The sequence below is a fragment of the Lissotriton vulgaris genome, chromosome 1_1 (assembly GCF_964263255.1).
Source record: "Lissotriton vulgaris chromosome 1_1, aLisVul1.2, whole genome shotgun sequence".
Lineage (NCBI taxonomy): Eukaryota > Metazoa > Chordata > Amphibia > Caudata > Salamandridae > Lissotriton > Lissotriton vulgaris.
The window spans coordinates 293,997,980-294,024,076 of record NC_141685.1 but is presented as its reverse complement, the minus strand read 5'-3'; the positions used below and the strand labels follow the sequence as shown (position 1 = coordinate 294,024,076).

Sequence of the window (26,097 nt, the reverse complement as noted above, 5' to 3'; positions counted from 1 at the left end):
CTTATCTCACCACAGTGCCCCGAATCAAGAGAGCCAGGTGTGGAGGCCGGTCGCTCTCCTACAACCTAGCCAAGATCTGGAACACTCTCCCCCTCTCAATCAGATCAGAACCTAAACTACTTACCTTCCGAAAGCTCCTTAAAACCTGCTTTTTAATAAAACATATTTTTATTAAATCATCTTAATAATTCGTTTAAGTCTAGCGTACTCTGCCTAGCCCAACCTCTGCAGCGCTGGGACGCCCCAGGGTAGCCATCGCGCTTTATAAATTATCTTTTCATTTCATTTAATTTCATTTATGAGCCCTTGCATCACTTTTGTGCCGCCGGTGCGTCACTTTTTGTGACGCACCAGCAGGGTAAAAAATGCGCCATGTTGCGTCATATTTACAAAGTGACGCATCTTGGTAAATGCATCACTTTGTAAACCCCTGCGTCACATTATACCTGCACCAGGTATAATGTATTCAGGGTAGGCGTTCTGACGCAAGTAAGCCTCGTAGAAGTGACGCTGTGAAATCTATGAGATTTCACTGCGTCACTTGTAGAATGCAAAGACATCAATATCTCATGCCTGCCTCACAGCAGGTGTAAGACCAATGCAGGCATATTTGAAATGGGACTTTCCCATGTGTAATGACCCATTGCTAGAGTTGAGTCACTTTTGTGACACACTCTAGCAATGCGTCATTTTTGCGCCTACAGATACGTCAGAAATACTGACGTATCTGTAACGCCTTGCGACATGATGCGTCATACTGTAAATATGATGAATCCAGCATGTCGCAAAGAGGACGCAATGAAAAGTGACGCATCGCTGTTTTCACTAAGCGATTCGTTACTTTTCATAAATGAGGCCCTCAGAGTGGCCCAAGTGCTTGCTGGCTATCATGGAAACTAAGGGGCATATTACCAAGGCATGCAAAAGGAAATAATCGCCGCTTTTGCAGCAGTTTTCGGCCGCAAAGCAGCGATAATTTCACCGCCCTATTAGCAAGCTGTCGCTAACATCAGTTAGCGGCAGCTTTTAGGTGATAGCGAGCGGTTTGGGGCCCCGCTTTGCATGTCAGCGATATTTATCGCTAATGACGTGCAAAGTGGGCGTACCCAACCTGTTAACGACTGAAAGCAGTCACTAACATCGCTATCGCCTATTATCAACGCAGGCGTAGCGATTAAAAAATTCACGCTAAGCGCGAATATCGCCAAAACCTAACGCCTGCTCAGACCACTTCTTAACCTGTATATCTAATGGTAGGTGGATATTCAGGTTAAGACCCTATTGGCGTTAATTCCTGAATATCGCTGGATTCCCAGCGATATTCACGCATTTGGCCGCTATCACCAGATATTTTATCGCATTGGCGATAAACGTTGCTAATAGCACGTTATCTCTGCGATAAAATCCGGCGATGCGTGGCGATAAAATTTTTTTTGCTAATCTTATTTAGCGATAAATATTGCTAGTTGTTGATAATATGCCCCTAAGGGGCTTATTTACAAGCCCCTTCCACCGCCGGTGCACCACTTTTAATATGGGAAAAAGAAGGAGAGATAGCAGAGGTGCAAGCCCATATGAAACATCACAAAAAGAAGAAAGCATGGCTCTCTTCCAATGAATGGGCCATGGGGCACCTTAGAGGGGCCTGGCCCTCCGCCCCGCTCTAGAACCAGCCTGTCAGGGCCCGATTCACAGAATGAATATTTGGTATTCACAGAATGCACTTAGTACTTTTGGCATTCACAGAATGCACTTACTACTTTTGGTATTCACAGAAGTTAGGATTTTGTCTTAAGTTTGTCTTAATTTAAGACAGACTTAAGACAGACTTAAGTTAGGATTTTGTCTTAAGTCTGTCTTAAATTTGTCTTAAGTCTGTCTTAAGACAAATTTAAGACAAAATCCTAACTTCTGTGAATACCAAAAGTAGTAAGTTCATTCTGTGAATACCTAAATAGTAGTAAGTTTAGAATCGAGTCTAAAGTTCATTCTGTGAATCGGGCCCTTTGTGCCCAAGACACGCTGGTGCAGTGATGTGCTTCTTGCATGGGCTCTGCCTCTGTCTCATAGTAACACATTCTCCTTTGGGTTTGTGAAATTCAAGTGAATTCGAATCCATCATCTAGTGCTATATTTTAGAGCGAAATGCCTCCTTGTGTCAATTTTTTGGCACAAGAATACTTTTAAAATAAGGTGCCGCAAACCACAACTGCTCGTATTCTATTGTGTCAAGTGTTTGTGGCACATTTTTAGCACGAATGATACATTTCGCATTACATTTTTACCCCGAATGGCGCGTAATTAGGAGAAGGGGCATAATCGTGTGATTTTGGGAATTTCGCATAGCAAGCATGTCATGATACTCCCGAAATGACATGAATTATGCAGGTAAATTAAAATTTTGCCCCGGCCTTCTTCTCATCTAAAACAAATGTTCAAAATGTCCTCTAACTAAATCTTTGAATGTGAATAAAACAGGCATAGAGTGTGCAGAAACGAGCAAGCACAGGGGACGAGGCAGCAGAGTGACATGTGGCCGGCTGTGCCTTGACCCACCGGCACTGTCCCCGAGATAAGAGCTTGTTAGCTTTTCAAGAGGTGAATGGACTTAAACACGTGCGGGGGCCTGCAGGCTGCGAGGGGTATATAGGGGCTGCCCGGGAGGAGGCCGGTAGACGTTCATCGTCAGAGGTGCAGCTGAGACCCCACACGCAGCCCCAGCGGCAGAGGTAAGGTTGAGAGGGGTTGAAAAGCCCCTGTTACTCTGCAGGGCCACTGTGCTTCCAGAAGGCCAGCTGGGTCCGGGGGAGCCTAGAAGAGTGTATACTGTGCAAAGCAGCCTAGTGGTGGTGCCAAGTTACTGCAGAAAGCGCAAAAATTATCTTTTGTAAGTTTTTGGGGTTAGCGCTAGTGTGCGGATTTCTGTATTACCAGGAGCGCTGCACATACTCCTGTCCCTGCAGGGGCCTGGCTTATTAGTCAGTGGGATACAGGGGGTGTGAGTTTGAGATTCCCCAACATGCACTGCAATGTATCCCCAAAAATAAAGATGGCACCATGAGCCAAGGGATCCGTGGCAGGGGGTGGAGATTATGGGTCGTGGTGGTTTGGGGAATTTTACAGATGCCCATGGGCAGGTGCATATTATTCTGAGAAGTAAGCAACATTTGTGAAGCCACTCATACACATCCAAGCCATGAGGCATCTGTGTGTTTATTTATTTATTTATTTATTTTTAGAGTTTTCTATAGCGCGAACTTGAACCGATTAGGTTATCAGAGCGCTTTACATAGCACCAGTTCCGTTGCATGTTATCACAGCAGTTTACATAGAATCAGTTACGTTACCCATTTCAGGAACTTGAACCGATTAGGTTATCAAGGCGTTTTACATAGCATATACTTGCGGATATCAGAGCGCTTTACAAGAGAAGTACCTGGGGAGCATAGACAGACAGGTGGAACAATAGGTCACATAGTAAGAGACAGCATTCGATGTCCAGTGCCCTCCTCCGCCGTGTAGCGGGGGACCTCTTCCAGCCCTCCGAAGTCGTCGAGCTGTCGGGACTAGGCTCCTGGAATTTCAGCTGCCCCTGTGATGTGCAATTAATAACAGTACTGAAAGGTTGAGTGAGAGAGTTCAGGCGGGGAGGTGTAGTGGAACAATAGGTCGCATAGTATGAGACAGCATTCGATGTCCAGTGCCCTCCTCCGCCGTGTAGCGGGGGACCTCTTCCAGCCCTCCGAAGTCGTCGAGCTGTCGGGACTAGGCTCCTGGAATTTCAGCTGCCCCTGTTCATTACGAATGTTCAGAGTAAAGCTAGTAGGGATTTGCTCATTGTAGATCTCAGGCAGTTGGCATATGATGGCAAGACTCTGGAGCAGGGAGATAGAGAGATTCCTCGGCGCGTTGGGGTGCTCGGAGTCAGGGGTAGGCATCCTTGGATCAGGGCGAGATAAGGCGCCATGGGTCATCCTTCCGAGATCAGCCCCGGGGGGCGGCCATCATAAGGTCAGGCATCTGTAATTCCTGAGCGAGTATTGCATATTGTGCACAATTCAAAGCCAGTGGTAAATGGCCAAGACTTGGGTTCTGAGCAATCCAGGGTCGTGCCCCCCAGATCCGGGCTGCATGCTTAAAAAGGGGCGCTATAGATATTCGGGGCTGGGAGCGGCCATCTTGAAGACAGGCACTACGTAGCTCTACCTTGGCTCTCACCTCCCTCCCTGCCGTCGTCTGTGCCCGTTTCAGTCTCCGCTCCCGGCTCGCATGTCGGAGGGGCACTCGCAGGACGAATGGAGCACGCCACGAGGTCGCCACCAGAATCGCCGGTCTCCGGATTTACCTTCAGGGGAAATTTAGACTACTGAGGCGAGATAAGGTTCTGGCAGAAGATTGATCAAGTTGCTGACTGCAGAAAAGCAATGGATCCCAGACCCTTCAAGCCGGGTAGTTGGCTTAGGGAATGGAGGGAAGTGGGATGGTGGTGCCAAGAGAGGAGATGAACGAGAAGACTAAGTGGTTTTTGTAGACATTTTTGTGTTAATTATTGAAAAACTGAGAGTCGTGAAGCCAAAAGATTCCATGATGTGGCAGAGGAAAAAAGGTGCGTTTGATCCTATAATAAGTAAGCATGCACACACCTACCTGGGATCTGCAAATTCAAATATAACTCCCTGCGCACCCCAAATAAGTGCTTTAAGAAATCTGAAGAAATGAGAGCTCAAAATTGAGTCAGACTGCAAGGCTCCCCCCCAGTTTTGCTTTAAGATCCCATGGGTTAACTCTTATCCCAATTTAAAGGCTGCTCAACAACTTTACTGTGGCTTTTGCTATGGTGTTAGAACACCTACAGTGGGAGTGGAGTGTTTGGCGGGACAAGGTGGGGCATATTTTGTAATAAACCAAGAGTCCTTGGCACAAAGGAATGCAGCTCCGCATAAAATCGAAAAAGAGTTACCATTGGGCCTTTTAGGGCGGAACCTCTAGAAGGGTTTGTGCGTTCCCAGAGGGTCGTAGTTCCTTTAGATTTCCTCACAATCTGTAAGCTTCACAGGCCAACTTGTTGATTTTCATCTGCTAGGCTTTGGTTCAGTGGTCCCTACTTCAAGTGTATGCAAATAGGTTGCTCTGATTTCTGTGCTTGCTATGTGCCTTTCTAAGCTGTCTTGGAGCCAGTCTTTAAGGAATCAGCTAAGACAAAGTTGATCCTGTATTAGCTTGGTTAATGTTAAAATGCACCCTCAGCATTTAATATGAATCCCTTTACAGGTGTGTGGCTTAGGTCAGGGTTTTTTACCAGTCTACGGTATTTATTAACAGGTGTTTTCGGGCTCCGTGCTGGCATTTCAGGGTACCTGCTGTACATCATTAGATTTATTTTATGAAAGAAGCGAACCTCCTAACATCTGTGCCACACACTCATTGCCTTTAAAAGTAAATAACTACTAAGGAAATAAAAGGGCGGAAGATTTCAACTCATTTAAACATCAAATTGCAGTGGTCTCTGGAACTTGAAGCATTGGGTAGGAGGCGTGTTACCAGGAGCTTAACATGGGGCATGTTTAATCAGTTTAGTTTGTGCACATTGTCTTGAAGGGCCATTTGTGTGCTGTAGAGAGAGCGGGGCTCTGGGCAAGGAAAAACGGTTTTAGAGTCACTGCTCTTGCCAGTAAGGAGGAGAGAGCGCACGATGCTTTAAGCTACGAAGCCTACATTTGTAAGGATTTTAAACTATTCTGTCAAAACAATCTTGCCGTATATTAGTTTAAAAATATGTTTAGCAAGCAGCTCAAGTGCATTTGTTTTACAAAGCCCAACCCTTATAATTAAAACTTTCTGCAATTTAGACAATGTATTACACTTTCTATTGGTTTTTGCGAACTGCAAACCTGTATTAAATAAGGACCTAAGGCTCTTGGTCTCTGAAGAGCAGCTGTTTACTCTGAGGACGATATTTGTTCTCTTGCTTTAGATCACTGGGACTTAAGAGCTTGGCCAAATCTGGCCCTGGATCGTCTCTCTGTAATAAGTCCCTGACGCAAACCCTCCACCAAGTTAAGCAGAACATAACTCAGCTGCTCCGCATCTGCGGCCCCCACCCTGGGAACTGGTGCTGCACCAGTGCATGCGGGAGGGAGGGGCCAACTCCTCGCTATTCTGACATTTACTTGTTCACTTTGTGAGGGAATGCATTTTTACAGTTCAAGGATTGATTCATTGAACACTCGGCATTCACATAACCAGGATTATGCTAGTGTATCAGAAGAACAGACTTAAAATCAATACTGCTAAACAATGTAGACTATTAGTAGCACTAATTGTTATCTGCGAAAAAACTCAGTTACTTGTCCTGGAGTACTGCAAAACTAGAGGCAGGAAGATCACGGCTATGCCTGTAGTTCTGATATTGCACTGTTCATTAAAATTCTCGTTGGTTCCTTGCCCTGGCTTTGTCATTCTTCGTGTATCCTGCCACCTAGTGACGGTATTGGAAACTGCCTGAAAAATAGCTTCTTCAAAGGTTTGTGCCACATATGAACATGCCATGGATGGTACTTCCATCCCTTCCATGTTTGTAAAATAAATCTTTACCTTTCTTAGTTCTCATGTTTGACTTTGTGAACTTGCCTCTAGCCAAGAGTAGTCTTACAATGTTTTTTTTCTCTTACACACTCCTCTTCAGAAGCAGCTTTCCGAGAAGCCTTCTTTCTTAAGTTTCTGGTATGCCAAATGGATGCATAAGCAAACTGCAAGGCCTTTGCATTTCAGAACCATTCACTGTATTCCATCAGGACACGGTGGTCTCACGGACCTATTCCCTCCCACCTTGTTCCCTAAGGTTCTGATGCAGGTTCCTTGGAATGAAGGGATTGTTCTTCAAATGTCTGCATTTTCCTCAGTGGTGCCGATATCGCCTCATTTGTCAGGTAAGTTACTTCCTGTAGCACTTGCGGTCTAGAGTGCTGGCTCATCTCCAGCCGGTACCTGGAAGCACTGCACGAGTATCTAAGTGGCAGCATCCTCCCGATGCAAACCTGGCAAACACCTATTTGGATTGTCTCCATGCATTCAGGTATCCGTACTCCCATTAAAATAAACAGTGCCCTTTAATCAGTCTCCTGACACAGGCAGCCTCCCATTCTACTTCATAAATATACCTTCTAAATATCAGTCACTCTTACACTACGATTGGGAAGAGTTTAGGATAGTGCACTTCAGTGCTTTAAGTGGGCCGGGTCTCCAGGGGTCTGAGCACCGGCAGTTTTTTAGAAGGGGCCTCGAAACGGGTCTCCATCGGGCTCTGCTTTGCGCGCTGAGTTTCTTCCCGGACTGCAGTGTTTGCTGTCACTCCAGTCCGGAAAAAAGAGCCAGGGCGCAAAACAGCCCGATGGAGACCCGTTACGAGAGAGCAGGCACATCGATGTGCGCTGCCCACACTACTCACTTCTCACTAGCAGAGAAGTTATGGCATGACGTCATGCCAGGTGAGCGTTGTCGGGAAAGGGAAATCCTTTTAATAGAGTAATTTTCTTTCTGGATTTCCCTTCTCTTTCTGAAACGCAAGAGCAGCAACATTGTGGTAGGTTCACCAGGGCTTTAACTCACAATGTCTCAAAATCCTGAGGACACCTAACAAAGGAGCACTCTGGGCTGTCTATCATAGGTGATTGCGGATGGGCCAGGACTGGGGAAAGAGACCTGTATTCGTCTCTGTGCTGACTGGCCCATTGAAAGGAGCCTGATGCCAGATGCCAATAGATCCATGTGTTGAATACATGCCTTAGTCACAATGTCACTTGCAGGTTACAGGTACAAGTCAGAATGAGGTAGCCCATGAAGATGAGTGCCTGCTGCTGTTGTGTTGTTTAATCTGCAGGACACATGCTTTAGTGGCAGTAAGATAACTTGGTCAGTTAATGCACATGTGTGTCTGCAAATCTGAGTATGTGCCCTTTATACACACAGCGGCATAGAAAAGCATCTGTCCTTATTTACGCAGGGATAATGGCCTGCGCTAAATCAGATTTTCAGGTAAAATGGTATCTCTCAAATCACCTTTTAGAGGAAATGTCTCGCTTTTTAGCTTTACAACATATAAAAACACACTTGTAGTTCAACTGCTGCTGGGGCTGACTTTAGCGCTGGTGGAGCCTGGTGCGACAATTATTTTTGGCGCCTGCACACCCATGACCGCCTCCTCGGATTCTCTCACTACCACCAGGCAAAAGTGCCCCATATCTCTCCAATCATAAGTTATTACTAAACACAGTGCCCCCCCACCCTCATCTGCCTCTCTGTGCCTAGAGTTTGTTTAGGATGCTGTGGATGTGAGGTAAGTGCCTCTCTGTGCCTAGAGTTTGTTTAGGATGCTGTGGATGTGAGGTAAGTGCCTCTCTGTGCCTAGAGTTTTTTTATGATGCTGTGAACGTGAGGCAAGTGCCCCTCTGTTCCTAGAGTTGGTTTAAAATGCTGTGAACATCACGCAAGTGCTTCTCTGTGCCTAGATGTTGTTTTGAATGCTGTGGATGTGAGGTAAGTGCCACTCTGTGACAGCGTTTGCTTAGAATGCTGTGGACGTTAGGTAAGAGCCTCTCTGTGTCTAGATTTTGTTTACGATGCTGTGGATGTGAGGTAAGTGCCTCTCTGTTCCTAAAGCTGGTTTGAAATGTTGTGAGCGTGAAGGAAGTCCCTCTCTGAGCCTAGAGTTTGTTTAGAATGCTGTGCAGTTGGGGGGAGTGCCCTTCTGTGCCAAGAGTTTGTTTAGAATGCTGTGAATGTGATTTTGGTGGCCCTCTCTTCCTACAGTTTATTTAGAATGGTGTGGGCATGAGGTAAGTACCCCCCATTCCCTGTGCCCAGAGTTTGTTTGAATGCTGTGAGCGTAAGGTGGACATGACTTAAGTGCCCCTCTATGCCTAGAGTTTGTTTAGAATGTTGCGAGCGTGCGGCAAGTGCCACTCTGTGCCTAGAGTCTGTTTGGAATGCTGCAAACGTAAGTACTTTAAGTTTATTTAGAATGCAGTGAGCATAAGGTAAGTACCTCTCTGTGTCTAGAGTTTGTTTAGAATGCTGTGGACGTGACCGAAGTGCCCCTCTATGCCTAGAGTTTGTTTAGAATGTTGCGAGCGTGCGGCAAGTGCCCCTCTGTGCCTAGAGTCTGTTTGGAATTCTGTGAGCATAAGGTGGACATGACTTAAGTGCCCCTCTGTGCCTAGAGTCTGTTTGGAATTCTGTGAGCATAAGGTGGACATGACTTAAGTGCCCCTCTGTGCCTAGAGTCTGTTTGGAATGCTGTGAGCATGAGAGGAGGCAAGCGCCTCTCTGTGCCTAGAGTTTGTTTAGAATGCTGTGGACATGAGGCAAGTGTCTGTCTGTGCTCAGAATGCTGTGAAAATGAGATGAGGCAATTGCCGCACTATGCCTAGAGCTTGTTTGGAATGCTGTGAGCATGAGGGAAGTGCTTTTCTAAGCCTAAAGTTTGTTTAGAACCCTGTGAACATGAGATGAGGCAAGCGCCTCCCTGTGCCTAGAGTTTGTTTAGAATGCTGTGAATGTGAGGTAAGTGCCTCTCTGTGCCTAGAGTTTGTTTAGAATGCTGTGAGCGTAAGGCAAGTACCTCTCTGTGCCTAGAGTGTGTTCAGAATGCTGAGAGTGTGAGGCAATTTCTTCTTTATGCCTAGAGTTTGTTTATAATGCTGCAAACGTAAGTGCCTTTCTGTGCATAGAGTTTGTTTAGAATGCCGTGAACATAAGGCGCTTGCCTCTCTGTGCCTATAGTTTGTTTAGAATGCTGTGGACATATGCAAGTGTCTCTCTGTGCCCAGAATTTGTTGAGACTGCTGTGAACATGAGATGAGGCAAGTGGCTCTCTGTACCCAAAGTTTGTTTAGAAATCTGTGGACGTGAGGCAAGTTCCTCGCTGTGCCAAGAGTTTGTTTGGAATGCTGTGGTCGTGGGATAAGTGCCTCTCTGTGCCTAGAGTTTGTTTGCAATGCTGTGAGCATGAGGCAAGCACCTCTCTTTGACTAGAGTGTGTTTAGAATGCTGTGAACAGGAGATGAGGTAAGCATCCCCCTGTGTCTATAGTTTTGTTAGAATGTTTTGGACGTAAGGTAACTGCCTCTCTTTGCCTAGAGTTTATTTAGAATGCTGTGAACATGAGATAAGTGCCTCTGTGTGCCTAGAGTTTGTTTGAAATGCTGTGAACATGAGATAAGTGCCTCTGTGTGCCTAGAGTTTGTTTGAAATGCTGTGAACACGAGATAAGTGCCTCTGTGTGCCTATAGTTTGTTTGAAATGCTGTGAACATGAGATAAGTGCCTCTGTGTGCCTAGAGTTTGTTTGAAATGCTGTGAACATGAGATAAGTGCCTCTGTGTGCCTAGAGTTTGTTTGGAATGCTGTGTACATGAGGCAAGTCATTCTCTGTGCCTAGAGTTTGTTCAGAATGCTGTGAGCTTGAGGTAAGTGCTTCTCTAAGCCTACAGTTTGTTTGGAATGCTGAGAACATGAGATGAGGCAAGTGGCTCTCTGTGCTTAGAGTTTGAGGTTGAGGAGTCAGAAACCTGTCAATGGTTTGCAACCGGATTTGCGCTCCCAAACCATTGAGACATAGCATTGTGATTCAGAATTTTGAAGGGACGCCGTAAATACTCCCCCTTCCAAATAGCGATTCCTCATGGCTTCCTAAGTACATTTTGCGATTCAATATTCTGTTAGAGAATTGCAATATTAAAAAAAGCCATTTTGTGGTCACAAACCCGGTGATTTAGCAAATTTCAAATCTGATGGATTTTTAATCTTTCAACTTGATGCTACCCCCCACTTCCTCATCAAATTCTGTTTTTATAATCTCTTGTTTGTAATCTACATTCAGTTGACCCCAAGCACTACAATACAAATATATTATTGTCTGGGCAGCACCATAAACACGAGGTGCTCCTCGTGACAAACAAATATTCTCTGCAAATGGCTCCACCTCTGCTTAGACTTGGTTTATCAAGGAGCTAACTTAAAATGTAGAAAATTTTGCAGTGGCGAAAATTAGCGTGGTCATTCAAGCACCGCCATACTGATATCCCTCTTCCAATGGGGACCCTGCAGGTATGCCTGAAGGAAACTGCCCAAATCCCTGGCATAGCGGCTGTGCATGGGTGGGAGGGGTCCTGTACATTCCTCAGCTTCAGACCTCCCAAGGCACAGCATTTGTTCCCAGGATGACCTTACCTCGGGTGAACAAGGATCCCAGCCCCTCAAGAGGAGTCCCCTCTCACTAGTACAGCCCATACTCGGGTATCCACAACAGAGACGCCAGCTCCCCCTTCTTATTTGGGGTGTTTGCACATCACAGTGAAGGAAATACTACGGTGCCCACGGTGGACAAGAGCCACCTCTCCCTATCATGGACTCAGGGCTCCTTGGGTGATTTAGCCACCATGCTGTGCATGCTTGGAGGACCAGTGGAGACCCCTGAACCCACACTGTGACCTGGGGAGGCTTTCCTTCACCCTTCCACGTTATCAGCTGAAGTAAAAATAAGGTAGCTATTACCGCCACCCAGTTCTTACATCACAGGGAGTGGGCAGCCGCTAAGGCATGGGTTGTGCCATCTGACTGATGCTACACCTTCCTCCGCCTTGTAAATGGTATCTGGTTAGTGGTGCTTTGTTGAGGTAGGTTACAGCCACTCTATGCAAACATTGAAAATTGGAAATTTCCACTGGCTGTTTTTCTTATACCTCAAGTTTTTTGAGTACAGAACACAGTTACCTCAAAGCTTGGAAATATTGAATGTCCTCAATAATTTTTTGGTATATAATTTTTCCTGCCACTGATACTCCCAATAATCCCTGACACCTCTACCATCCGACCTGCCCTTAAACACAATCTCCTTCTGCTTGCTTTACCTTGTTTTAGGTTACCTGCAACATGGTGACTATTGGGAAATCTCAGGCGTCCCCCCCACACTACCCCCAATTTCATTGACAAAGACAAGCCCCTGGCTATGAAGTGATATATAAATGCACCTACAATTTATCACAATACATAGCTGGTTAGACAGGAAATGATGTGTTTTATTGGAATTTAGATTAAGTTATTCAAGCTGCTGAGACCAGCCATATTTTGCCCCTTTCAACATTTGAGCACTATAGAGTGGGCAAAAAGTAGGACATCTGATTATCTTCTATTCCCTTACATGAAGGCCTCATAGACCTTTTATAAGAGAAGGGGGATTTTTTTAATGAAAGAGGGACTCTTCTATTCTAATGGTTAGACTTTGTTGCAGACCTGCCAACTAAATCAAAAATCACAGTGTGAGAAAGGGGGAAGGGAGCGGGGCCTCATTCTGAGAAGCACCTAAGGGCACTTGTGCCTCAACCCCACCCGAACCCCCCCCCCCCCCCCCCCCCCAAAAAAAAGCATAAGCTTGCTGGCGCTGTTGCCAATGTCCTGGAGTGTTTTCACATCCATTAATGGACGTCGGCAGTTCAAAGCCTCCAAAAATGTGGTGAAAACTACTATTACCTGTGGTTTTCAGCTTGTTTTCCCTGCCACCGTGTGATATTGGCTCCTCACCCAGTGACCGTGTGAAGGGAGTTGATATTGTGTGTCACACGGGGACATGATTTGTTACAAGGATAACTACCGTAGGCCGAGATCTACATACATCTTGTTCTTTAATTGTCGTTAAAGGTTAATGCAAGTTGTGCAACTTAGATGGTATCCATGGATTTATTTTCTGAACTCAATAATATACGTCACAGCTTGAGACGGGTGTCTAACGTCCCTTGAGACAGATTTGTGGCTAATTTTCAGTAAACAAGAGAGAATAAGAGTACAGAGAATTAATTTAAAAGGTAATCACTTGCTTAGAGGTTATCCTAAAAACGTGGCATGGATTCTGCCCTTCCAGACACAGGTTAGACTACTCTGGTTTTCAGCACGTACAGCTCTTTCCTAGATCAGCATGACTGCACGAAACAAATTAAAAAGTTAAAACAGTGTTATTCCGGTTTTCACTGGTTAGAAACTAAAAGTGAATTACAATGGTCAATCGTGCAAAAGGGATATCTGTCTTAAATCTGTCTTAAGACAAACTTAAGACAAAATCCTAACTTCTGTGAATTCCAAAAGTAGTAAGTTAATTCTTTGAATGCCAAAAGTAGTAAGTTCATTCTGTGAAAACAAAATAGTAGTGAGTTTAGGATTGAGTCTTGAGTTCATTCTGTGAATCGGGCCCAATGTATCTTCATCAGTGCAGGAAGAGCCTTGATATTTGGAAAACAAACAATGATAAATTTGCAGGATGCTTTGCCAGTAATTGAGGCAGTGGTTTCTTACAAATTATCACCTGAATTCAAGCTCTCCATGGCAAAGATTGTTATGTTATATGTATTTGTAAAACCCACTGTCACCTGCATGGGTATCCTGGCCCTAAGCTGGTGTGTGTGCCTAGCCCCACCAATGGTAGGTTGGTTAATTGAAAAGTCAGCTCTTCAGATTCTTGTGGAATTCAAGAAAATATGAAGAGGCTCTTATGTGGAGTTGGAGGCCGTGCCTTGTTTTAGGAGTGATGTAAGAGAACGCCTGCCCTCCTGATCTGGTTCTGTGTATGTGTAGGATGCGTGCGAGTAGGAGTCCTGCGGAGTAGATGTATCTGGGTGGTTGGTGGAAGAAAATGCAACTGTTCCCGTAGGTTGGACCTGAATTGTGTAGGGCCTTGAAACAGGGTGTGAGGAGTGTGAATTGAGTGCATTTGTGTATTGGGAGTCATTGTAGGTCCCTGGAGTGTGGTGTGAGTTCTGTGTGGGAAGTTGAAGATGAGTCTGACTCCCGAATTCTGGATGGTTTGTAGCCTTCTAATGCGTTGCTTGGTATTCTGGGTGTAGAGGGTGTTCCCATAGTCCAACTTGCTGGTGACTGTGGCGTGAGGACTGTTTTTCTTGTGTTGCTTGTGAACTATTTAAAGAGCTTCCTTAGCATCTTCATTGTGTGGAAGCAGGATACAGTGACGGCGTTGACTTGTGCAGTCATGTCCAGTTTACTGATGATGATTGTTCTGGGGTTCCTGGTTTAGGTTCTAGGTTATCGGTCAAAGTCAGGCCGGCCACCAGTTGGCCTCTCATGGTGAGGTATCCTCGCCGAAGATCACTATTTCTCTCTTGTTGGTGTTGAGCGTGAGACAGTTGGCTTTCATCCAGTTAGCGACTTTAGTCATGCAGGTAGTTAACTTGTTTCTTGTGTTGGCGGTCTTTTCCAAGAGACAGCGTGTGAATTGATTGTCGTTTACCAAGGAGAGAATGTTGTTGTTGTGTGCGTAGACGATGCTGGACAGATGTATCATGTATGCATTGCAGAGGATGAGGATGAGCGATGAACCTTGAGGCACTCCGAAGATAAGTTGGTAGGTTTGTCAAATGTGATGTTACTGATTAAGGAGAAAATTGGGTCCAATAGGTGTCCGGCAGTGTGGGTGGGGTTCAGTAACGTGCTGGGTGAGGCCAAGGTTTCCTAGGTTTTCTAGAAGGGATGTTGAGATTACGTTGGCGTGGTCTTCTAGGTGAAATTTAAGGTCTCTGAGGAGGATGAAGGTGCTGGAGTTGGTAATGAGCGGTACGACAAAGTGGTCCTGGTGGTCCTTCCCGGAAGATGGTGGCTTTGATGCATATTTTTGAACATGAGGTGCTCTTTTGCTGCGTAAGACTTTCCCAGAAAAGAAAGCTGCAGAAAGGAGCTCCCCCCTGGATGTAATTTGAAGAAAGATCACCATATTTTTTTCCTCCACAGATACTGTTGGAAGATGCGGGCACTAGTGACCTTGGGTATTTTGGCCATTCTGACGTTGGGCGCATGTGGGCATCATAGCTGCCTCAAAGGACCGGATCACAAGTCTGTGCCCAGTCCGGAGGAGAGCATGACTGCGTGTACCCTCTACGCTAACGGTAAGAGCATTTAAAACTATTATTGTAGCACAAATCTATAAAACAAACATACGCCTCAATTGCATTGAAATAAATACTGATAACCTTTTATCTTGATTCTACTGTTAATGCTGCAAGTCTCCTACTCTACGATCCTTTGCCAAGTTTATTGCTATATGTCGCAATTGTATGTCTAATGTAAAGAAGACAAGCCTATACCCCTGGATAAAGAACTCTAGAAAAAGAAGTCAGGATCTGGGAGCCTCTGGATGGGAGACTAAATATTAGAACATAAGGGGCCCTGGGTTCCTGGGAGAGGTCTGTCAGAGAAGAGAGGGTCTTCTGGATAGACTGGTATCCACCCAGGTGACCAGAGAGTTTTTGCTTTTCTATTCTCAGGCCTTCTTTGCAAGGTTGATAGAACTGCTTGTGGTTGTTTGAACTCAGTGGGTGCCATTGCGTTGAATACTCATGAAAGTCTTGCAGCTAGAGTTATCCATGTGTCGCTGCTTGAGCTCTCTATAAACAGATCCCGATCCTCCGCTGCTTGATCTCTCTGAGAACAGATCCTGACCCCTCGCTGCTTGAGCTCATCCTGCGCGGATCTTGATTCCTCCTGCTCAAGTTCTCCATGTACAGATCCTGAACTCTTGCTGCAAGGGCTATAGATATCGAGATCCAGATTCCACACTGCTTGAGCTCTCTATGACCAGATCCATCTCTGCCTGAGCTCTGTATGATCAGATCCTGATCTCTTGCTGTTAGAGTTCTGCATGTGCTGATCATGAGCCCTCCTGCTCTAGTTCTCTGTGCACAAATCCTGATCCCTTAGTGCTCGAGCTTTTTACAAACAGATCCTGATCCCTCACTGCTCGTGCTGTCTATAAACAGATCCTGAGCCCTTGGTGCTCTGGCTCTCTATAAATAGATGATCCTGATCCCTCAGTGCTTGATCTCTCTATGAACAGATCCTCGTCCCTTGCTGCTCCAGTTCTCCATCTGCTGATCCTGAGCCCTCCTGCTCCAGTTCTCCGTGTAAGGATTTGATTCCTGGCTGCTCGAGCTCTCCATGTATAGATCCCGAGTGGAAGCATCCATAACAACGCGGGCATTACCCCGCACTGCTATTACAACGCTGCTATTACAACGCAAGTCGTTACAACGACTTGCGCTGGAGGGCGCTGTAGGATAGGGAATAGTTTAATTTTCTATCCAACCCGTTCCCTACTATCAACGTGGGCTGGAGTTGGAATAGAAAATTAAACTATTCCACTATCCAGCGCCCCCCAACGCAAGTCGTTGTAACGTCTTGCGTTGTAAAAACTGCGTTGTTATGGCATGCGGGGTAAAAGCCCGCGTTCTAATGCCGTACAACCATCCTGAGACACTAGACTTGGACACAACAGACGAGACAGTCAGTAATGCATTTCTCCTGTACAATTCTCTCACTCTAAAGCTGTCATGTGAAGTCTTGTGTTTTATCCACAACAGCTTCCTGCTGCCATGCAAACTACACCGACCAGCTGGCCGGATCCCCCGTCATTGCTGTGGACAACTACTACTGGAACAGATGCGGGAATCTCAGCGCAACGTAAGGGATGCTCTGATCACCTGTGTTAAAAATATGTCAGATTGATGTGTGCATTTATAATCTCAATTACAGCCGCCGCCCGTGCAGGTAAGAGTGGTGGGGCCTGGTGGGGGGATTTAGATGGACTATCCTCTCTAGTTAGGACTGATCTGAGGTTTCAGTGGGATTCAAACTGGTGGATGAATATTTTTGATTTCCTTTGAACAACTGGTGGACACCTGGATTAAGTGCCTTTATCTCTACTATAATAGGTGAATTTGACCCTGTGACCAGATGTTAAATGATGAGTCGCGTCTACTTCTCTGTTGGCGTCTGTTCCTTTCATTAAAGGACATCAACACCAGCCTCAGCTGGCAGCTCAGTTGGTAGTGCTAGTGCTGGTAGTGCTGGTAGTGCTAGTAGGGTCTTAGAATCCATCGATTTAAAATCTGATCTACTCCCCACACTTTCACAGATGCCTGTGGAGAGTAGAAATGAACTGCACAGATTTGTGGTTTAGTGCTAAGAACTGTGCACAATAGACCCTAAATTCCAGTGTTTTTTAGTTTGTAACCTTTGTACAACAGAATAAAGTTAGGCATGAGCATCTATAAACAAACTGCAATCATCTTGACCATATTCATATTTGTTGACAAGAGGCATCTTACCAGGATACTTCTACTTTTCTGGTTATTGTTCTTCTTCTACAACTCTTCCTTTCTCCATACATAAAGCCCGGTGTGCTACTGACATCTACCTCTATTGTCATGAAGGTACCAAGGTTAAAAGTCCTAGAAGTACAAAATACTCTCTATTTTAAATATAAAGTTCTGCCTGCTGGGAATGTATGTGCAGTGGCCAGTTACAAATATGCACATTACAGAGTGTTCTTAATTGCTCCTTATTAAGCTTTTTACATGTAGGATACAGAGCCAACATCTTATAGGTGCAATCAACATGTTTCAACTTGTACAGAGCTTGTGGGTTCCTTCGGAACATGCTGCAGCGGGGTCAGCTGCAAGGACACGGCAAACTGGCTAGCTATGGCGTCTAGGTGGTGGGCGCATCAGGGTTCAGGCTGAGGTGTGTGTGATGATGTTTTGTGGCAGCGGACGACAGACCACACATTACAGAGTTACTAGGAGGTGGTAGTTACAAGGGGAAATGGAATGGAAGGAGGAGGACACGGATAGGGTGGGAGATATCAAACGAAGGGATACTGTGGATTCAGAGGCGTAGGCATGATTTTGGCCAAGTGAAGGAATGGGGCCCTCTCTAAACAATTTTGTCTGCATGGCCAACCAGGAGGGCTATCTGGCTCACTTCTAAGTTGGTGAAGAGCAAACCCTGCAGTCTTTTGATTGTGAAGAAAGGTCTTACAGATTTCAGGGCTTCTGGGTGAGAAAACGTTTGCATGCCATGCATACGTATGTTGTAGCAAGTACGATAAAGTGGAGGTGGCTGGGTGACCATAGTGATCTAGTGGGAAGTGTTAGTGGTGAGTCTAGTTTCAAAACAAGTAGCCCGGAACTGGAGGAGAGGCAGAGGGTTTGGAAGTAGGTGCCATTGGTACGGACCATCTCTGAAGCCAGTGACAACATCCACAGAGGTTTTATGGACTTCATGATCTGGCTGTTTGGTATTTGGAGAAGACCACATAAAATTGAGTGTAAAGGTTCTTGTTTTGGACTCTTTTTAGGTTACTGAATATTTTTGCACTCAAGGTGCTCATTTCAATGTCCATCCTTAAGGTTTCATTTAGAGTTTGGAGGGAACTAAAAAATAATCCAACTTCTAGAAGAACTTCAGTTGGTGAATTATAGTCTGTATTTAGACTTTCCTCCAAATATTGGAGGCATTTCAGTTCCCTCCAAACATCAAACATCTGTGGTACTAACGTTCTGTGTGTCCGCCCCTGCATGTAAGGCTCCAGTCGAAAAATGAGGAATGCGTGGATAAATGTACAGTAATAATGTTATCACAAAATGATCCTAATGGTGTGCAATGCAGGGACTGCCAGCCTTTTGCTGGTGGTAACAGCATGGCTTACCGTGCTATGATATGATTACATGAATGTGGTTTTACTGAAAAACAACAATGTCCACAACGAGAACCTTTACAGTTTGGCCCAGTACCCTTTGGACAAGGGAGACGGATACAAGTTGGCAGATAATATTGACCCCGCAGCCTCTCCGGTCTTTGGAGTAACTTGTTTCGAAGAATAAAAATCCATTGATCATGCTTGTTCCCCATTGAATGTAATTATTAACAACTCCTGTGGACCTTTGGCAGGAGTGTTTGTGTAGTTGTAATTTGGAGGAGAGATGAGTTGTGTTGAAGGGTGCAAAGACCAGACACAGATATAGACAGGAGTGTGAGAGGGCTAGCCATTTGATGAAGTTTAATTAAAAGCCAAGCAGAGCTCTTGGAGGACGATGGACGCTGAGACACAAAATCTGGGCATGTTCATTCCAGATGTAGCAGCATTATTAATATGTTACGTGATGAAACTCACTAATTGTAATTCTATTTATAAAGCGCTTTCTACCTCTGATGAGGTATCGAAGTGCTGTTTGTTAATTAATTTTTTTGTTATTATTTTTTCCTTAATATTTCAGTACAGAAGCACTTCTTGATAAAATAATTGTGATAATATTTACATATTGTGATAGTTGAATAAAACAGGAACTCATGGCTGATGCACATGCTAATCTTAGAATAATATATATAAATGTACTATAAGTATTGTACAAACTCGAACTTTCAAGTGATATATAAATATTTATTTTTATTCTATCCCTTTACCCCAATATTTAAATAGTGAAGGACTTGTAGATAAATAGTTGTGATAATATTTACTTATTGTGATAGATGAATAAAACAGGGACCCATAAGCATCTAATCAAATAACTTACATGGAAACAATGCTGCCACTGGCTTGTAAACATATTATGCATTGAATATATATATATATATATATATATATATATATATATATATATATATATATATATATATATATATATATATATATATATATATAAGTAATATCTACATTGCTTAAGCAGACCCAACGAATATCTAGTTTTTTTTAAACTATAGTTATTACACAAACTTGCAGAAAGAAATACACACATCTAGATAGATACATATAATCAAATTCTAGATGCACACAAACACAGGGCTATGCTGTACATTAAGTTTGAGTATGGTGGTTATATGGAAAAGAGCCAACTCTTGAGTAGTCTTCTGAAGGTCAGATAGTTGTCCATGGATCTTATATTTGGGGGTAATGAATTCCATAGTTTGGCTGCTTGAACAGAGAAAGATGTGACACCGATGGTTTTCTTTCTTGTATGGTGGGGTTTCGAGGCAAGGTGCCAATCTTGAGCGAGGTTCCTTCGTTGAATGTATTTGGTGATTTTATTCCTGATGAAGAGCAGTCCTTTGTGAGTGATACAAATCAGCTTCAGGATGGATCTTCTGGCAACAAATAGCATTTTATCGAGCTCTGCTATAAATATCTTGACCAATGTATTAGCTGCATTGACCAGAACTTTCATTGCTGTCTTTTTAGTGCTCTTATTCTTAAGTATGGTTTTAATTAACTAAGGCATGTAATAAATAAACAAAAAAGATCTAAATGAATAAGTGCCCCCAGTAAGTGGAAAGATCTAATAGCATTATAGCCATTCTGACTCAGGCTGTACCGTTATTTAAAGGGCCCCCACCTTCGTTATAGACCCTCGCGTGTGGCTCTGGTTTATAACCCGGGTTCAGGGCCTTTAGCAACTGTTATAGCCCTCGCAAGTGGGCTTGGTGAATATTAACATAAGAAGGGTCTGTGGTAGGACAGTTACTCTCTATGCCACCATGCACAACTTGTCGGTTGATTCATGTGTTGTAGCTCTAAGTAATATTTTGTGTTTGTCCTACTGTATTACAATGTTGAAGCACAATTCATGTATGCTCTGCCTCTTGTTAAACATTAATAACAAGCGTTTATGAGAAAAAAAATAACATAACTAGTCACATAATGACAAGTTAGGGTGAAATATCTATCAGGAAGTGAGTGGTGTCTATATATGGTGGCTAATAACAGCTGGTGGTTACTCGCCAGCAGGAGCATAGTCAGGAAAAGGGCAGGTGTGAGCTGTCTGACTAAGGCCCAGACAAGTGCACGTAGATGTGAACACAGCAGAGTTTCAGCATTATACGTAGTGGGAGATTCATCAAGGTGTCCGACCAATCAGAAAGGATACGTAAAGAGTGGAGAATAGCTTAACCAATGGAGAGTTGGCAGGAAGTCCCGAGGGATGAAACAAGAGTTGCGCCCTGGCAGTCGCAGAGGAAGGCGGGCCGAAAAGGACATGATGGCAGAAAAGACTTCAGATAACTTGCCAGTGTCCAACAGAAGACCCTGTTGCACTATCTGGGTCAAGAATGACACACTTTCTAAGTAGCCACCATGTGATGTTTGGGTCATATAAGCAAATTGTAGGCCTCTAGAACTGTGAGCCCGCCTGGCTCTGAGATTCCCAGTGATCACCAAGCCACGTGAGAGGCATGTTGACCTCGGTTTGACTTTGTGTTACTAAATACATTAGCAACACACACATTTTCATTATTGATTTCCTGCCCTGGTACCTAGTATCTAGTGATTCCTTCTTTATACATTCACTATCGTATTCCCTTTTTTAGGGGTTTTAGCCTCTACTTTTTTCCTACTACAGGCCAGGGACCTTTTCGATGCTATGCACAGACATGAAAGTTTAGTAATTCTGTTCAAGACTGTGGCAAGTGCAGGGCTAACGCGTGAAGTCACCAATTTCAAGAGAATGCAACAAGACTCGCTTGAATATGTGCATTAGATGAATGTGTGACGTTACTACGACGTACATTACCATGCAGTAGGTTACAACGCGGATGTTACATCGTCCACGTTGTTACCACGCATGGCTTTACTTCGCAAGTCGTTTCTACGACTTGCACTAGATGGCGGGCTGGATTTAGGAATAGTATAAATTACTATTCCTACTCCAGTTAGCGCAACAGTAGGGAATGTGTTGGATTTAAAATCCAACACATTCCTTGGTTTTGCGCACCATCTAACTCAAGTCATAGAAACGACTTGTGATGTAATGCCATGCGTAGTAACAACGCGGACGATGTAACGTCCACGTGGTAACAATGCGAACATTGTAATGTCTGCGTTGTACTTGTAACCTACCCGCGTGGTATTGACAGCTTTATAAACGCTGTTTTCCGTATTAGATATCAGACCACCTTCTCAAGGCCGTATCTGAATTGCATGCGGATTTACTGCCTACTTTTTATGCTATGTAATGATTTCGGCAAACATGGGCTCTCTGTATCAGCAAAATACACTGTATCTTGTAAACAATGACCTTTCATGTCACAGGTGTGAAGATTACCTGAGGAAAATCCACTGTTTCTACCAGTGTTCTCCACATGCGGCTCACTGGATGAACGCCAACTACACAGCAGGCATGGTCCATGTTCCTCTCTGCCAAAGCTTCTGCGATGGGTGGTAAGTCCAGGCGTAATTTCGGATTAAGTTGTTTTTTATGGGTCAGAGTCAGACGTGTGACGTACACTCTGCAAGATAACCCCAGATTTGCCCTACTCTTCAATTTATTTGACAACAGTATCATTGACCAAAGAGCTGAGGGAGTGGGGAAGTAAAACGACTCCTGTGTGACGTCTTGCCCATGTCCCTGTGAATACCAGGTCCATCTTACCATATTCCTGGTTGAAGGTTCTGTTTTTTCCTTTACATCCCTTTTGAGTGACCTAGGGTTGCAACCACAACCAATTTGAATTCAAGGGACCTGAAGGCAGATCCCGGCTTCCTCATTTCACCCTCTATTCTCATTTTAGGACTATTCCGTTACAAGCAAAATCTGTTAAATATCAAAGGTTCGGTGTTCATATGTTAGTGCTGAGTTGACGTGTTAAAGATCTCTACAATGATTGTCTGTCTAACAATTAGAAATATGCCAAATGGGGCCTCTCTGTGAAAATATAGACTTAAAAATGTATTATACCTAAATATTTGTATTTTGTAGATGTAGTTATTAAATTTATTATTGCTCAACCTTACCCAGTACAATAAAGTTTTAAGGCACCAACAGGGCAAGCGAATAATACAAATCAGTGTAAGCAAACGCATCACAATAAAAGCCAAAGGCAAAAATTACCAAAATAATAAAAGATTCCAGTACCTCATTACCTTCTTAAAATGGTACAAAATAATAAGACCCAACCCTTGGACACAGTCGACAATGGTACATCGATGTTGACTGGGGGATACATCCAGCAGATGGTTTTCAGATTCAATGTAAAACTTTGGAACCCAGTTAGGTAAGATAAAAGTAGTGATTTACACCAGCTTGGCTACAGTTGGAGGATTACCTCCACATTTATCATGCCGCCTTGGAGGCAGTGCTTGAGGTTAAGTGAGAAACATAAGACCCTGGGGTTGTTACCTGACTGGACAGGTAAGTAGGAGAGACACCCCAGGTGGGTTTCTACACCTCACAATAGACACAATAGACTCTGAATTCAAAGTGATGCTTTTCATTCTTGTCCAGGACATAAGGATAAATAGTTGGAAGTCACCCATGGTTTGTTAGGCAAACGGTGACACGATGTCTATCCGGAGCACCAGGATCTGAGTGACATGTGCAGCAGCGTTAGATACCGCACACCATAGGCTGATATTAGAAGTGCAAGGGCGACCATATCACCAATGTCAAAGAAGATACACCCTCATGTCCAACAGTACTGCACCGGATCCCCGGCAAGGTCGAAATTCTGTTGAACATCTGAAAATATGCAGTTAGCCTTAAACTATATTCCTGCACTTGGGTCTTAGCTATGGGTTCAAAGGATTTTGCCAAGGACCTAATACACAGTTTGTCAAAAGAGACAATACAATAGCCTTTTTCACTGCTGAGGGATGGACCCCATGTTGCAAAAAGTGTTTACTAAAGACGAAATGTTGTACGACAACAATAATGCACTATAGGGGCATATTATCAAGGGATTTATCTCCGCTTTTTTGGCTTAAAAAGCCAAGAAAGCGGAGATAAAATGATCTCCCTATTACCTAGCTGTCGCTAACACCAGTTAGCGACATCTAGCAGGAGATAGCGACCATCTTGGGCCCCGCTTTGCATGTCAGAAAAATGTATCACTAATGACATGCAAAGTGGGCGTGCCAAGATGTCAGCGACTGGAAACAGTCGCTAACATCGCTATCTCCTATTACCAACTTTTGGAGATATTCGCGCTAAGCGTGAATATCTCCAAAAGCTAACACCTGCCAAGGAGCAGTTCGGTAATGCCTGAATATCGCTGATTTTTCAGCGATATTCATGCATTATTGCCGATTTTTTCGCATTTGCGATAAACCTTGGTAATACCAAGGTTTATCTGCGATACAAATCGCCGCAGCTCAGCGGTACATTTTTGTCTCTAACCAAGCAATAGCGATAATTATCGCTATTGCTTGGTAATATGCCCCATCGTTTTTTTTTATCACTGCCTCTGTAAGGTTGCACATTTGCTATTTAATTTTTTACAAAATTCGTGACATGACATGAAAGCAATCAAAATCAGAATTAACAGTGGGGCATAAGGTGATAGAAATAGCAGTAAGGGAACTGAATATGGGGTCTGTCTCAGTGGCAGATCGGCTATTCTCTGATGGAAGTAAGATCCCAGAAAAATACATTTGGGGGAAGGCATGTCCTCCGCTCTCTTGTTAGAGTGCAGACTAGTTAGTTCACAACATATTTTAAATAGCTCTCGCGTGACCTTACAGGCGTCATCAATGCGTATTTGTTGAAGCCTCAGTGTAGCCCTCAGTATCACCTTCTTATACTGCTTGGGGAGAGATATCAGGCTCTTTAGGCAGGATCAAGTTGTAATTTAATCTTCTTTATAATTGCATTCTGTTTTGCTTCAAAGTCAATATGTCTTTGATAAACCCAAGTTTAGAGAGTATAGACTGCTGAAGTACTTTTTCTCCCCCTCATTTATCTAAAGTCACTTTGCAGTTTTAGGTCTCGTATTCCCCCTCACATCGGCTCCCCCACACTCTCAGTATTGTTTGTTGCACCTCCCACCTTGTTGGTACCTTCGCAGCAACGAGTATATTTTTGCTGGGATTCGACAAAATTGTTGCATGAAAGTCCAAGCCTTGGCTCACAAATGCAGCATTCATGGTGCTAGGTAAGGTGTAGGATGCTTCGCCTCACTCAGCCGGCTTTTGCTTAAGAAAGATTTGCGGTGTGGAAAACCATCTGAGATGTCTTTCCCACAAAGTTTAACGTTTAAAAGTAAAGTGCAGTCGAAGCGATGCAAGAAAAAGAGTGCAAAGGAGGGTAGTACTGTTTAACGACAAGGCGGTGCGTGCAAGTCCGCAGGTTCCCTAAAAGTATGTGTGTCTCATGAAAGGAATGGATTCCCAAGGTAAGTGCACTCTTTTTTCTTGCATCGCTTCGACTGCACTTTACTTTTAAACGTTAAACTTTGTATCGATCTTTGCTAATGTTCACAGGATGTCAGACTGATTTTGGTTATTTTCCATTTGCTTTGTAGAGTAATCCCTTGACAAAGGGCACCTGCCCGAAATGCATCGGGATGTTTGAGGATTACAATGTCGCAATTAGACTAATGCAGAGACACGTTTTTGATTTCTTTATTATTCCCGGATTGGAATACATGAAAATTTCACATTGTTTTGAATAAAACCTCGAGATGGTTAATCTAGACTTTTGATCAATTTTGTATATGGAATAAGACTACGGTCCTTCTGGTTGTGCACAGGGGTGTTCTCTCCCCAGACGGGGGAGCCTTCGAATTTCTCCATTGACCTTTACACTGCCTGGCCAGACAGTGTTCTATACTCCAGTCGCACACCACAGCCCTTTACAACCCTCAACATCTGATTAGATCGCTGTGCGAGCTCCCACTTACTTCGAGTCTACTCAAAAAGGCCCATAAGTTTGCTCCTTGGTCTGCTGCAGCGCACCAGATGGCTGGAGCATTTTTTTGCGTTCCGAGCTTTGTCAAAAATGATTTAGACCTTGGCGAGCATTTTCCTTTAAATTAAGATGCTTCCGTATAAACAACCTTAGGCAAATGTCATGTTTTTTTAGGTACCTTCAATTAATCCTTTGTTATTATTAAGCTGGAACAAATGAAACAAGCTAATCATATAATTTGCAGTTTCCTGTGTGAAAAGTATTTGGAAAAACATACCAATTATGAGGATTGAAAATATTGAATTCAATGCGCAGTTTCAAGATACCTTAGGATGTATGTTCTATGTCAGCCACTATGTTTCATTCTCGACCTTTCCTTCCAAATGTTCCCCCGACTTAGGTCCCAGTTTTTGTTTGCCTTTGTTAATGTGGTTCCTCTGCTGTCACCTGCCCGGGATGGGTCAACGTGACTTAGCCTTGATGACACCGTGGACAGCGACCACCTTATCGTAATTTCTTCCACCCAGATATGTTCGGGAAGTGGGGTTACACACACTCCCTCCTTCTCTCTACCGCAGGAGATTGTTTCG

At 44.0% G+C, this 26,097-nt stretch overlaps 1 protein-coding gene across 1 annotated transcript in view; it reads left to right on the top strand.

The window, feature by feature from the left end:
• Positions 1 to 2,566: 2,566 nt before the first annotated feature.
• Positions 2,567 to 26,097, top strand: part of LOC147747072 (riboflavin-binding protein-like) — a 43,966-nt gene continuing 20,435 nt past the window's right edge. Inside the window, exons 1-4 of the mRNA XM_086952329.1 lie at positions 2,567 to 2,729; positions 14,790 to 14,944; positions 16,415 to 16,514; positions 21,916 to 22,044. Coding sequence (XP_086808455.1) covers positions 14,803 to 14,944; positions 16,415 to 16,514; positions 21,916 to 22,044 — 371 coding nt within the window. The 5' untranslated portion in view covers positions 2,567 to 2,729; positions 14,790 to 14,802. The remainder of the gene's footprint in view (positions 2,730 to 14,789; positions 14,945 to 16,414; positions 16,515 to 21,915; positions 22,045 to 26,097) is intronic.